The sequence below is a fragment of the Scardinius erythrophthalmus genome (genome assembly GCF_964197995.2).
Source record: "Scardinius erythrophthalmus genome assembly, chromosome: 1".
NCBI classification, from domain to species: Eukaryota; Metazoa; Chordata; class Actinopteri; order Cypriniformes; family Leuciscidae; genus Scardinius; species Scardinius erythrophthalmus.
The window spans coordinates 59,063,563-59,079,666 of record NC_138221.1 but is presented as its reverse complement, the minus strand read 5'-3'; the positions used below and the strand labels follow the sequence as shown (position 1 = coordinate 59,079,666).

Here is a 16,104-nt window from a genome sequence, read left to right as displayed (position 1 = left end):
CTTTACAATCCAGATTCACATGATGTCGTATCACACGAATGTCAGGCCATCAGGAGCATTTTGTTTCTCATAGTTTAGATCGTAACTTTACTGTATCAAATAATAGTCATTTTTCATTTGTCATTGAGTCGCTCTTCATTATCAGTCATGTGATCGTCTCCATATTCAGACATTCATCTCTGCTGTGCTCTGAACAAATGATATTTACTAGCAGTAACACTCGTTTAATTTGCTCTTTCCTCTGAAGATCTGAGGTTTCATATGTTTTAAAACTGAAGACATGGAGTATTTACACAATGATACTACTTTAATTATTTGTTCTTCCATTGATCGTAGAAGTGAAAACTGACTTAGTAAGGAAGTAGTTAATACATTTTGAATGGTTACATATTTCATTTCTCTACAAAATCAAGAAGAAAACTGTTTGTTCAACATGCGGTTTATTAAACAGTTTGTAAATCATCTTACATCAGAATTAAAGCCAGAATATTGTCTGCAGAAAATGACACAGTTCAGGCTACTAAGTTACATTCTTGAACTATTTTTAATATATATTCATGATTTCTATTACACTACGTCAGAAGATATTATCACTCGCTATCATAATCCCTCAAACAACACATCAGATCGTCTGAGTTTAGTCGCTGCATTGAGATTTCTTGATGCTTGTGCTGGTGATTTTTGAGGCGACAGACGCTTCACATGTCAGATCTTGGTCTTTGTCCCACTCTGAGCTCTCAATGGTTAAATAACTGCTCATCTTGAATTTCTGATCAGGCTGCTGTTCAGCAGAGCCGGTGAAGACGCCTGTAGTGACAGAGTTCCCGTTCACAAGCCAGCGCACATCAGCAAAAGCCACAGACATGTGATTGATCAGACACACCAGAGTGACTTTACTGGAGCTGATCAGATCTTCTCTGGATGGACGGAGGATGTTCAGCACAGGAGGAGCAACATCAGCATCTGCATCAGCATCAACACAAATCACCATTAACATGGACAAACATCTGCATCAGCATCACCATTAACATGGACAAACATCTGCATCAGCATCAACACAAATCACCATTAACATGGACAAACATCTGCATCAGCATCAACACAAATCACCATTAACATGGACAAACATCTGCATCAGCATCAACACAAATCACCATTAACATGAACAAACATCTGCATCAGCATCAACACAAATTACCATTAACATGGACAAACATCTGCATCAGCATCAACACAAATTACCATTAACATGAACAAACATCTGCATCAGCATCAACACAAATTACCATTAACATGGACAAACATCTGCATCAGCATCAACACAAATCACCATTAACATGATCAAACATCTGCATCAGCATCAACACAAATCACCATTAACATGAACAAACATCTGTCAGCATCAACACAAATCACCATTAACATGGACAAACATCTGGATCAGCATCAATACAAATCACCATTAACATGGACAAACATCTGGATCAGCATCAACACAAATCACCGTTAACATGAACAAACATCTGCATCTCAGACATACATCTGACATATTGAACTCTGACTACATTTAAACTTCGAAAAATTCACACATCAACCATGTCAACAATTCATCAAATAAAAATTCATTAAATAAAAAAATATTTTTTCAAAATTTAAAACATGCATCTCAATGTCTGTATTGACTTTCAACAAAAAAGTATGTATGTGGGTAGTTTGTTGGATTGTTATTTTCTACATCAAGATTTTAGGTTGAAATATGAATTTATATGGCACAGTGTATATTTTAGATGCGGACACTACATTTTCTACCATTTTTAATTATCTTCAAGCCTTCAAAGCTCATTTTCAACTTCTCCTACAGCGTGACATAAAGGTACAAATTGAGTAATACACTAGTTCATAAAAGCTTCATGTATAATAATTATAAAAAAACATTTAGCAAAACAGTTTTAGATGTAATACAGCACGTCACACCGCAGGTCAACTTCTCATGTGTTGTTTCACAGATACTGTACATTATTAGTTAAATGAGGACTTTAAATGAGGTTATTAGTTATTATTAGTTAAATGAGGAAAAAGTCTGCTCTATAATAATAATAATAATAATAATAATTATTATTATTATTATTATTATTATTCTTAATTGAATAAAAAGTACAACCAGATAAAACCACAGATAAAGTTAAAGCTGCAGTGAAAGTCTTGTCAGTGTATTTCAGGACTGTTTGCTGGAGGTTCTGATAAAACTGTCTCTGACTGAATTCACACATTTAACTAAATTAACTACAATAATGAGTTTATATTTCTATAATGAAGTTTAGGCTATATCTAATACAGTGAAAAGAAAAAATGAAAATACAGTGTAAAGATCACTTACCAGTCACAATGAGTTTTGTTCCTTGTCCGAATACCACAGTGACACATTTCATATGTTCAGTCGTACAAAAACCTCCTCAGTCTGTGAAGGAACAGAAGTGAAACACTCACTCAACCTCGGCCGACTGTGTCCTTTACACATTTATTTCATGGAGAAATGTTTCAGATTCAAACACAAACACATTTATGTTGCTGTTTTAGTCTTCATATTTGCTGTATTTGACGGCTGTGTATTAAAGTGCTGTGAAACACAATCTCATATGGCTGTTGTTATTCTGAGGTGTCAGTGACTGCAGTGAATCCTGCTGTTGTCTCAGTGTGTTCACACTTGTAGTTCGGTTCTCCTGGTTCTTTTGGTCCGGACCGAAAAATGAAAACAATACATACACTGTAAAAAAATTGCTGTAGTTTTGCAGCTGTTTGCCAGTAACTTACTGTAGATTTAAATTTATGTTATTTACTGGCAACAGTTTGTCCAAAGTTAAATGAACATTAAACATTAACATGTCTTTATCTTTACAGAATAAAACTAAAATAACATCCTCATGCAAAGCATTCTGGGAACCAAAATCTGAAGGAAAAAAAAACAGAAAAAGGTTGATGAAGATTTCTGGTTCCCAGAATGCTTTGCATTAGATTGTTATTTTATAATTTTATTCTTTAAAGATAAAGACATGTTAATGTTTAATGTTCATTTAATTTTGAACAAATTGTTGCCAGTAAATAACATCAATTTAAATCTACAGTAAGTTACTGGCAAGTAGCTGCCAGTAATACTGTAATTTCTACAGATTTTTCTAACAGTGTAGTCCTGATTCGCTCAGTATTCACACTGTCAATTACTCAATTTTAACACCGGACCTAAAGATACAAAGAAATGTGAGCTAAATTCACTCGCTGTGAGTAATTATGATGGTATATGATGGAGCTGAAAATTGACAAGCTGTTTTAAAGCCGTTTTTTTAGCATGAGGAATTAAGACACAAGATAAAGTGTTTGTTTTACATCTTTTTCACCAGTTGATGTCATTAATTGTTTTGGTCCCACTTTATATATTATGTGGCTTTAAGTATTACTTAAAGAATATTTTGTATTTTTGATACAATGGACTTATTGTGTACATTTTACATTTTTACATTGTAACTATAGCTGTAATTAATTTATGTAATTACATTTATATTTAAACTGTTGACCCTTCCTTTACACCTCAACCCACTCTTAAACCAACCGATACCACCAAACCTGTCCCTAACCTTCCCTGTATCACACCTTAACAGCAGCAAAGTGTTTTTTACAATGCAACATGAACACAATAAGTACATTGTACATAGAACTTAAAGCCACTTAATATAAAGTGGGACACATTTTTTCTGTGTTATTATTGTTCATTTGTAGATGAGTGTAACACTATCCTGTTATGATTCATGTTATTTATGTCTAGGGCAGTTAAGAAACTGGAGAATATTCTCAGCATCTGTGATTAGTTTGTAATCATAATGAATCTGATGTGTGAAGTAGTGCTCTTATCATCTGTTGTCTAAAAGCAGAAGTGAATGTGAGCAGTGAGGAGGTTTTTGTCATGCTGTGAATCACTGTGATACGTACTCTCTAGCAGTGTCATCATATGTCTTACAGTAATACACTGCAGAATCACCAACATCCACATTACTGATGATCAGTCTATAGTCAATCTTTGACTGAGCTGTAGATGTGAAGCGGCTGGATGTAAAACCATCACCATAATAGTCAGGAGAGCTGTGTGAATGATAGTATCTCAACACAAACTGAGGAGCTTCATTTGGACTCTGTTTATACCAGCTGACATAATTACCCTCATCCTTTTCAACGTTACAATCCATAGTCACAGATTTGCCTTTTTGTTCTGTCAGCACAGAGGGTTTCTGTGTGAACACTTTCACAGATCTGACACCTGAAAAATTATAATCAATAGAATTAATTTCATCAACTTTGACACCCCTGAGAGAACAACATGTGTGTAGTGAAATAACTTACATGACAGAAGAGTGAGGAGAGTGAAGTAGAAAATGATCAGCATCTTCCCTGTGAAGCAGTTTGAGTTTAGTGGAGAGATGAAGAGAATAAGAGAGACTGAGAGACTCATATATGAGGAAGAGAAACTCTGAAAGAGTGACGATCACTGGAGTTCAGCCAATCACTTCATCCAGAAACTGCTTTAATATTCTCACTTACTTCACATATGGAAAAAACAAACAGAGAAAACACAATTTACATCCAGCTGTAGATGTTGGACAGAAAGGACAGAATAAAACACATGTAAAGGAAGCTCAGGTTCACCTAATAGTTAAAGGGGTCATGAAATGATATTTTAATATGTTGCTTGAGGTTCACTTATAATGTTACCGTAAAACTTAAAATAATAGCCGAGTCCCAAATAGAAGCCTGTCTCATTACACGCCTGGTGTGGCTACAGGTTTGGATGAATAAAGGCCGGTCTCAAATAGAGGCCTGGTCTGTTTTTTAGTTTCGGGTTGTATTTAATCTTCTAAAACCCGTCAGATCGTCTGTTTAAGCCAGTTCTATGGAGCAGATTGCGCACACAAGAGAGCCTTGCGCATCTGGGCGGGAGCTGTTAGCGCAAGCAGAGTTAGCGGAGGCCAGAGAGGGAGTGGAGGAGAGCGACGAGGAGGAGGAATTCGCCAATGAACTTGTAGTTGAGGATCGCGGTGATGATGATAGTGATGAATAGGGTCCTTTTGTATCACATGATTGCAGTTGTTTTAAAGGGTAGCCTTCATTCTTTCTTGTTGATGTGTTTCTGGCAACTAGTTCAGGCTCGATGGATATTACCGGTAACTTGTATTGTTCAGCCCATGGCTGTCACATCGTTTCGTTTTTTATGCTGCCAATAATCTAACGGGGGTCGCACACTGGACGAGAAGCGCAGTGCCGCGTCGTGTCTATGACAACTGAATCCATCACATACTGTAAGTCTGTGTAGCGTCTGGACCAATCAGACACACACAAATTATTAATTTATTTAATGAATAATCCAGCAAACTCACTCTCCCAACTAAGGCCTGTGAAACGTCCCCCAAAAACTAACACCCCAAATGAAGCTAACACGCTGGCAGGACACAGTGTCTTGTTACAGGACACACACTGAGACTGATATGAGTTTTACGATCCAAAGGAATGTTCAGAAAGCTGTGAATCTCACTTAAATTCTGGCAGAGGAGGAGAAATCAACTCTGTAATCCTATATATTCTATATATAACCACTTGAGAAATGTGTAAACGTAACTAATTTTCCCATCTCATGATTTTCTTTTATGTGGTGTGGCTTTTGTATTCTTGTAAACTCTATTGGGTTAATGTTTCAGACTTTGCATATTATGGTTCACCCAAATCATATGTGTGGCATGTTTGGTCATTTTGTTAACTTTGTGACGCATTAGTATTATAAGCATCTTAAAGATTCTTGTGTTAAACATCCAATCAGATTACATGTTCAAAGACAATGGTTGTAAAAGAATTTCCCTCCAAAGGAAAATCCTCTCATTGGCTCTTGCACCTCCAGAAGGTGTTACTTCTTCACACTTTAAAAACCCAAGATCAGCTTTTACAGTAGCTATCTCTCTCTTACTCCTGTACTGGAATGCTGACGTAAAGATGATGCTGAACTAGAAGCTTCTAAGGACCCACCAAGCTTGTGCCAGGCTGCGGCCTTGTCTTTCCATTCACCAAAGATACTCTGACCGCCACTGGTTCTCTCTCATCAAGATAACATCAGCAAAGATCAACTGGAGCCTCAACAAATTGCATCAGGACAGTTTAATTCAAATGGGCGAGACATGCAAGTATCAAACTTAGTCTCATTATTTGATACATTAAGTATCCTTAACCCTTTTAAAGAAGGGCATGTTAGAACTAAACTGATGGTTTGCTCAAGGCTGTTGATCTGCTGAATATCAAACAATACCATAACTTCTTGCTTTCCTGTATTCTGCTTCAGCTCTCTTTCCCTTGGTAAACTGTATGCATGTATATATGTGTGTGTATGTTAGAGTAGTTTAAGTGTTTAGACTAGTTAATAATCTTGTTCATGTCACACATAAAGTTGTCTGTGTCTCAAGCTCATAACTGGAGTCACTAATCATATAGATTTTGTCTACTGCTCTTAGTAGTACTGTAAATTAAGAAAGACATTTCCCATGCCCCGGAAATGTACATTTCTTAGAGTTAATAAACAATTAATCCTGATTGTTCACGGGAAAAACAGGTTAATTGATTGTAATATTAATTTACGACAGTAAGTTAATTATATTAACTGATCCCAATATTCATAATTAATTATAACCAGTTATTATTGATTATTAATATTTCATAGAGCTAATTTGCTTCATCTGTTAGTGAAGGGAACATGCTATGGTCACTTCAAGAAAGTGTGTCTTTACACCTGAGGACCAGAGATGAGAAACTGCTGTAGCTTCAGAAGACCTGGAATACAGCGCATTTAACATTATCCTGTCACTATCCCGCATCTATCCTGCATTAGTTTCTAATTCATCATGAATCTGAGAAGTGAAGTAGTGCTCTTATCATCTGTTGTCTAAAAGCAGAAGTGAATGTGAGCAGTGAGGAGGTTTTTGTCATGGTGTGAATCACTGTGATACCCACTCTTTAGCAGAGCTGTCCCATGTGTTACAGTAATACACTGCAGAATCACCAACATCCACATTACTGATGATCAGACTATAATCTGATTTAGATGAATGTGTTGATGTGAATTTAGGAGCAGAGAAACCAGATCCATATGATGGAGAGCTATCGCTATGATGAAATTTTAACACAAACTGAGGAACTCCTCCTGGAGTCTGTTTGTACCATCTAGCACCATAATCAGTTACTGTCCCCAGATTACAGTCCAGTTTAGCTGTTTGTCCTTTATTGACTGTGATTAATGGACTCTGAGTCACTACAGTCACTCCACTGACACCTGCAGAATAAACACATCCTTTATATGAGATTGTGTCAAAACACTTTAAATCTGACATCAGAAATGATGAAAACTTACAGGTCAGAAGAGTAAAGAAAGCACAGAATATCGTGATCATCTTGTGATTTGGTCCGTGTGACGTGTAAAGATGAGCAGTGCTGTAGAATAATGCTGAGATGATCAGAGAGAGAAACTTTAAGACAGTCAAGAGCTCTGAGAGGGAGGAGCCACTGAAAGACCCGCCCACCTCATACAATAGACACGCCCACATCTGACAAGACCTGCCCACCTCATACAATAGACACGCTCATATAGAGCCACCCGGCTCATACAATAGACATGCCCACATCAAACAATAGACCCGCCCACCTCGTACAATAGACCCGCCCACTTTTAACAAACTACACATGACCTTCCCACTTCATCACTGCAGAAAATGTGTTCAAGTTTTTCCTCAATGGTTTTGACATTTCTGAAAACTCAAACAATAAACACAGTGAACACATTACACATTATAATTGTCCTAAACAGATTGTATGTTTTCATTTATTTCATACAAATAACAAATCATATGCATAATTGTCTCAAAACATTGAGTACAAACTTCTCAAATGTTTTTAGTTCACATATCCAACCAAAAATTTTATGTATCAGAAAAAAAAAAAATGCAGCTCTTTTTATTGAATTTACAAAAATCACAAACATTTATGTACCATTTTTTACAAACACAGCAAACAAAACTGGTACTTGAGGCCCACTTAGAGAAACCATTCACTCATGTACCTAATCTTCAGACCATGTCTGCAAAACACTTTTTTAACACTGCATTTCTGTTTATTTTGTAAATATTTACTGAACTGCATACAAGTTCAGTCATCTTTATTTCTGTAGATGGTTTTAAAGCAGCTTCACAATAGTAAAAAAATCAAATTCTGCTGTAAAGCTCTAACAAGGCAATGGTGTCATTATTCAGTCATTATTCATTATTCACAACACATTCTCATACCTAAGACGTCACTTTTTGTCACTTTCAACCATGCTTCAATATCTGACGCTCAAAGCACCCTTTAGCGTCCATATTTGACGCTTCGGTTATGGGTAGGTTTAGGCGTCATGTAACTGACGCTTTCGAAAGCATCAATATCCGACGCACAAAGCACCCTTAGCGTCAATATGAGACGCTTCGGTTGGGTAGGTTTAGGTCTGTGGTAGGGTTATGCGTCTCATATGGACGCTAAAGGGTGCTTTGAGCGTCAGATATTGAAGCATGGTTGAAAGTGACGTCTTGTTATTCATTAGTCATTCTATCTTTCTCTAATTCTGATCATTTTATTCTCGCACTGTTATTCGTTATCTTGTATTGTTTAACTGTATTTTATGTACATAGACATATAATCCGTGTGTATTGTGTAGTTTGATATGTTCCTTAGTTCGATGTATTAGTCCAATTATTAAATTCCATATGTCCTTGACTGACTATGTTTTAATTGCCCGTGTTACTTAGTCCCTGAAATGTTCGATCTTAGTGTGGCGCACACCGCACAGTAGGTTTATTACGGAAAGAGATTTAAGGAAGAGTCGACTACGCCACCCTGGTCACTAAACCAGAGAAGTATCCTAATAAGGACACACAGGTTCGGTGTTTCCCTTACACAAGGAATTGGAGACGTGGGTATAAGAAAATACAAAAATATTCTTTATTGGACAAATGTAAAATATTAAAATATGCGGCAATTGGGATCAATCATCACTCCACACACACACACACACACACACACACACACAATAACAATACAGACTTATCAGGACTTGTGATTACCGGAAGCAGGATGAGCTAACGACAAACTTCTCCACATCAGCAATGGTCGAGAAGCACAAACACGTGCACTACACTGCACCCTCACATCAACCAAGATCAATCACTATAGGCTATAGACCACACACACACGGTGCATCAGGCCCCACCACCCAAATAGAGCAACTAGCTCTCCTGCTCCGGACTCACAGTGCCTGAAAGACAAGAAAAACGAATTACAACAAAAGAAATAGTTTACATGAATTCTAATTTACAAGGCACAACCACGATACCCAATATCACAAAACAAAATATATGATGCACTCAAACCTGCAGTTATGGGCTTCAGTAAGGTTTTCAGTGCATTGGTTTACAGTCACCGGCCTGTCCCAGCTTCACAGGCCGGCTAACACCCACAACCCTCTTTCCTCTCACAGGCTGAGGATCACTCACAAAATTATTAAGTAATGCAAATATTATTCACAAAAGAAATACAGGGCGAACCCATAAGAAATCAAAAACAAACAAAATAATGCAGTTGAGTTATCCCAATAAAGCAAACTAACTCAAAAATATACTAAATGCTGAGCGTGCTCACATGAGAGCCACTACTGGTCAGCAGATTGAAATAAAACAATAAACAAAAGTAAAAGATATTGGGAACAAAACAGCAGCAATGAAAGTCCCAATCCGAGCAGCAGTCTTCACGTACTTTTATAACAGCAGATTCATTCACCTGCAAAAGCCCGGATGTGAACTAAAATATACACCGTACTGGATCATCATTATAATACAGTGATCACACATACCAACATGCGGCGATCGCGTCATTCGTCCGGCAGCACAGAGTGAGAACCAAATAATACCAAGGCGAGCTGAAATACACAGATAACCCCATGGCTAAAGATTACTCAAAATAAATACGACCACAAGAGCCAAAAAGACACTTACCAGAAAGCCAAACAGCAATACACCAGCGATGATTATTGTAGTAGTATGACGTGCGTTTGTATACGGCAAACGAAGCGCGTTCATCAACCACTGTAAACACTCAGCTTGAACACGCGCTTCTCCACAAGCCGCACAGCACCTGACAAGAGTTACGTGGCCAACCGTTTAGTACGGTGGCCCAGTAGTGCACAACACAACGAAATGTAAAAAGCAAACATAAGTTCACAACACAACGAAATTAAGCCACAACACAACGGAAACAAGCCACAACACAACGGAAAATCCACAACACAACGAAATAAAGCCACAACACAACGGAAAATCTACAACACAACGAAATAAAGCCACAACACAACGGAAATGCTCCCGACCACTAGAGGGCTCTCGGAGCCCAGTAAAGTTAGTTTTCCAAGCCATTGTTCATTAGAGAGTCAGCAGTCTATAAAAATATATCAACACCACGATTAGTTTTAACAGTATGTAGCTAACCATTGTTTATCGACATTTATTAATTCAAAATCACCTACGTGCATTATAGCTGCATATTTATACTCTAGAATGCTTTGACGCGCTACCACGGCGCATTATCCCTGAGGGAGCGTCTGCCAATTCCTCCAAGTTGTTAAAACGTATAATTTGTTTTAATTAAAATTACTTTTAACATTCAAAAACAGACATGTTCAAAATCCAAAGCTTGATTGTATTTGATAGTAGACTGACTTAATAAGACTTTTATAATGACTTAATAATGACTTTTTTCCAATACCCTTCATGTATTTACAGTAATTAACATTTTTTTTTTTTAGGAAATTTCTGTAAAAGTTTTTTTTTTCTTTTATCATGTTCCTAGTGACCAGACTGACTTATTATATGTGGAATTGTGCCAATTCCTTCCAATTTCACCAAATGGTTTTTATTTTTATTTATCAAATTATATTATAATAAATTATACGTTTTAACCACTTGGTGGAATTGCCAGACGTTCCCTGACGATCATGCGCTGTGGTAGCGCGTCCAAGCATTCTCGAGTATAAATCAAATACGCAGCTATAATTCATGTAGGTTATTTTGAAGTAATGTTGATATACACTGTTAAAACTTATCGTGGTATTTATATATTAAGACTGCTGACTCTATAGAACAATGACTTGGAAAACTAACTTTACTGGGCTCCGAGAGCCCTCAAGTGGTCGGGAGCATTTCCGTTGTGTTGTGGCTTTATTTCGTTGTGTTGTAGATTTTCCGTTGTGTTGTGGCTTATTTCCGTTGTGTTGTGGCTTTATTTCGTTGTGTTGTGGATTTTTCGTTGTGTTGTGGCTTGTTTCCGTTGTGTTGTGGCTTTATTTCGGTGTGTTGTGGATTTTCCGTTGTGTTGTGGCTTGTTTCCGTTGTGTTGTGGCTTTATTTCGTTGTGTTGTGAACTTATGTTTCCTTTTTACATTTCGTTGTGTTGTGCACTACTGGGCCACCGTAGTTTAGTGTCCGGTAGATCCGAGCAACAATAACCAGCCACCGTCACACTCACCTTCAGCCAGAATGAAAACACAACGACCGCAAACACTCAGCACCACGTGCCTATCCACAAACCGCACGGCAACTCCAGCCAGGATGAACGCAGAGAAATGACGCGCCGGCGAAACAGTCACACATCAGCGCAATGTCCGGTGGCCAAACAGCCACCTTAATATACCCGTATGAATCAGACGCCGATTACCTGCGGGCCTCTAGGGCGGAGTCAACACATGCAAACGAGGTGCTACCCAACAGCAGCACTTCACTACATTAGCTATATGCTTTATCTTGGTACGATTTAAGTAACCTAATTTTACAAACACCGAGAGTTGTCTTTTCAAGGCCTGGAAAAGATACTCTTTCTCGTGTTTGTAAGAAGGATAATTTTCCTTGAGAGAAATCTTAATCTTGTTAATGTTAATCTTACATTCAATGTTTGCTGGACAAACAGATTGTTTGATAACTAAATTAATTCCATTAAAGTTACCCCATAACTTCGAGCAAAAATAAGACTATTGATGTATTAATGACGAACCATAACCCGTTATGGTAATCATTCATATGTCAATCTAGTTCAGCTGCGATAAATTAATGTAACTGTAACATACAAAATATTAATCATATTCATGATTAATTATTAAAATTCCCTATAGATCATTTGAGCTAATATTAATATTAATGTACAACCCATTGCTACACACAATAGTTAAGAAACTGGAGAATATTCTTAGGTTAGATCGTAGGCTTTGTTATGCCCACCCCTCATGTCTCCAGTGTCACTGTAGTTGAGTTGTCGCTGTAGCCGTTCCTGTTAAAGTCTCCTGGCAGTTGCGTCGACGTCGAGCGCTCGATGAACATTTGTGGAACATTTTAGTGGAACATTTGTGAAGGCATTCTAACATCCTGATGTTCGTTGATCCATGGATTTGACCTTCCACAGCTCACACGTTTTTCCTTAACTTGGTTTACTTTTTGTGTAATTATGATTGTATTTTCATTTTGTTATCTCTGTTTTGTGGTTTTGGTTTGACCAGTTTGAATTGGGCCGATTTCGTAGTGCGTCCTCTATCTACAAGTCATTCTCTTGGAGTAACTTTGTTTATTGCCAGTGAGGTATTGTTACTCAATTATCAACTGATGTTGTCATTTATGGTAGACCCATGTTGTTCTCTTAGTTTCTCTTATGTTGAATGAGTGCTTGATTATTTGTACAGTCTTATTCACGGAGCACACCTGTGAGTTTGGAGCGCAGGGTTGAGCACCTCTTCCTTTTTGTTTGCTGTGCACACATCCAGTTCTTTCAGCTGTTGCCACCCCTAGTAGCAGTATTTTTTGGTAATTGATTTCTTGGTGAGGAAGGTACAACATTTATTTAGTTTTGTGAAGTTGTTTTTTTGACTTGATTTGACCTTCTCATTAAAGATGTCTGGAGAAATGCTCTTTTTAGACTTTTGAGTTTGATCATGATTTGATTATGATTATTCTGGTTTGATTCATTTATATATTTTAAATTGAACAACACGTCTATGACTTTTCATTGTACCACCAAACCTTTTTATGTGTTTCCTTGGTTACAAATCCCAGGGTGGCATAGTCATTGTCATCTGAATCCATCAGAACCGCATACTGTATGTATACATCCACCAAGATATACATTTTTCTGTATTTTTCAAATTTACATTTTGAAATGTTTTCTACATTTTCAAATTTTAATTTGATTTAAATATACTAATGTAACTGTAAACTGTACAAACCAGACATACTGTAAATTGAATTCAAGATCAAGTGAGACGTGTGTAAAAGCAGAAGTGAATGTGAGCAGTGAGGAGGATTTTGTCATGCTGTGAATCACTGTGATACCCTCTCTTTAGCAGTGTCGTCCCATGTGTCACAGTAATACACTGCAGAATCACCAACATCCACATTACTGATGATCAGACTATAGTCAATCTTTGACTGAGCTCTAGATGTGAAGCGGCTGGATGTAAAACCATCACCATAATAGTTAGGAGAGCTGTGTGAATGATAGTATCTCAACACAAACTGAGGAGCTGCGTTTGGATTCTGTTTATACCAGAAGACATATTGACTCTCATCCTTTTCAACGTTACAATCCATAGTCACAGATTTGCCTTTTTGTTCTGTCAGCACAGAGGGTTTCTGTGTGACCACTTTCACAGATCTGACACCTGAAAAATGATAATCAATACAATTAATTTCATCAACTTTGACACCCCTGAGAGAACAACATGTGTGTAGTGAAATAACTTACATGACAGAAGAGTGAGGAGAGTGAAGTAGAAAATGATCAGCATCTTCTCTGTGAAGCAGTTTGAGTTTAGTGGAGAGATGAAGAGAATAAGAGAGACTGAGAGACTCATATATGAGGAAGAGAAACTCTGAAAGAGTGACGATCACTGGAGTTCAGCCAATCACTTCATCCAGAAACTGCTTTAATATTCTCACTTACTTCATATATAGGGGAAAAAAATCATGTTTCCTCCATTCCTGTTAAATGAATGTTAGTTTAATGACAATCCTCTAAGAAGAGATAAATTAAATCAAATGTATAGACATATACTAATGTTAAAATTGCACAAAAATATAAATACATTCTTTTTAAAGCATCTAATTTATAATTTCACACAATACTGCTGAATATTAAAATGAAATTTGTTCATTAAATCATTTAAACTCAGTTCATGATTGTGGTTTGTCTGGTGAGAACCTGCAGGTCAGTAAAACTCGTCTGTTTCTCTCCATCATGAGTGAAAAACAACAACAACACATTTTACATCCAGCTACATGTGTGAGTCATTATGAAGGAGCTTCGATCTAAAAGACAGAATAAAACACATGTAAAGGAAGCTCAGGTTCACCTAATAGTTAATATTATCCAGTATATAGTAGGATCTTTTAAAGTCCCCCTGTAGTCAATCATTGTATCCCTTAAAACTCATCTTTGATCACCAAAATGACATATTTCAACGTTTTTCCTTGAAAAAAAATTCTTTAGGCCTTAAAATAGCTTGAATGTAACTCGACACCCTTGCCTCATTTGGTATACACTGGGGGGTGTATCTAAGCTCGAGTTGAAGCTGCTTCCTCGAGCCCCTCCACTGCAGACAGCAAGACAAAAATACGCTTAACCTTCTTAGCTTAAAGATTATATGTGCAAATTAACTTGTGAACTATGATTTACTCAGTTTTTTGGTGAAACATTTTTACACTTAAAAATATTGATTAAAATTCATAGCAGATATTAAAGTGGGTGATATTGATTAAAATACTAAATCAATTACATACACTATGAACTGAGTAAAAGTAAGTACAAAAATTAAGTAGATCAGTGTAACTGCATTTGGTACATTCACAAATAAAATTTAATAGAATTAATTGGGGAAAAAATATTTAAAAAACAATATTTATGAGTATTATTAACTGTTTTTATTTGATTAATATTCATTTTTATAGTCTGCGTAATATTAACTTTTAATTTCCTCTAAAATATTCCATACAACCACCACATGTAGCCTATACATGACATTGGCCTTTATTGTCAATGAGTACAGCAATACAGCATATTTTACACTGTTTTAACATGCATACAATATTGCCTTCATTTAAACTCACGTAACAAACAATTTAGAAGTAAAAATCAAACATTTAAACATTCAATTAATTCAAATGTAACACTCACAAAATAATTTTTTGTTTAGATTATTACTTTTTGTTTCCTTTCCTTCTAATGCAATCGTATTTTTTTTAATTCTGATTTATAGAATTGAACACTAATGAGAGATTACAAAGATTACAAAGTCGACCATGACCACGGCAACACTGCGATGAGAGATATGAGTGAATCGAGTGAAAATGAAATCCAGGAAATGGAGCAATCGTCTGTTAATCTCGAGGACGTCCAAACTCCTGTAAACAGTCCGCAACCGAAAAAGTTGAGAAAGAGAGGCGCGAAGGCAAGGGAGGAGAATGCAAATAGCTTTACGCTAGCTATTGAGTCAGTGATGAAAAGATTTGACGGTCTAGATGGGAAGCTGGAAAACATTGAAGCGAGGATGAATAATGTTCAAGAAGCTTTGAAAAAGTTTGATGCCCTAGAAGTCAAACTTCAGAACATCGAAGAACGCACTGACGACATTAAACGAGCCACGGAAAAAAATAAAGATAACATCGAGAAGACGCAAAGACAAGTTGAGTTCCTGGTTGCAGAAAACAAATCCCTGAAGGAGAAGGTTGTGGAAGCTGAGAGATACAAGAGGAGATGGAACCTCAGGCTTTTGGGGTTACCTGAGAAGGAAGATGAGAAGACCAGAGATGAAGTCATAGGTATCCTTACGAGAGTGGTCCCCATGGCTGTTGATGAGCTCCGCCGAAATGTTGACACCGTTCACCGTTTGGGGATAAAAAGGAGATAATGCAAACAATATACAGAATTCAAATGATGGGGATTACAGTAGTATTTTTGTGGGTGCCT

The 16,104-nt window shown here is 36.9% G+C and overlaps 1 protein-coding gene across 1 annotated transcript; it reads right to left on the bottom strand.

The window, feature by feature from the left end:
• Positions 1-435: 435 nt before the first annotated feature.
• LOC308696319 (immunoglobulin lambda-1 light chain-like) lies at positions 436-7,472 on the bottom strand (the record flags this gene model as incomplete). Its single annotated transcript, XM_081374894.1, has 6 exons — positions 436-963; positions 2,378-2,449; positions 4,010-4,306; positions 4,390-4,516; positions 7,032-7,354; positions 7,433-7,472. 6 exons carry the CDS (start codon positions 7,470-7,472, stop codon positions 638-640), a joined length of 1,185 nt encoding a protein of 394 aa, XP_081231020.1. The 3' UTR covers positions 436-637.
• Between the last annotated feature and the right edge of the window lie 8,632 nt (positions 7,473-16,104).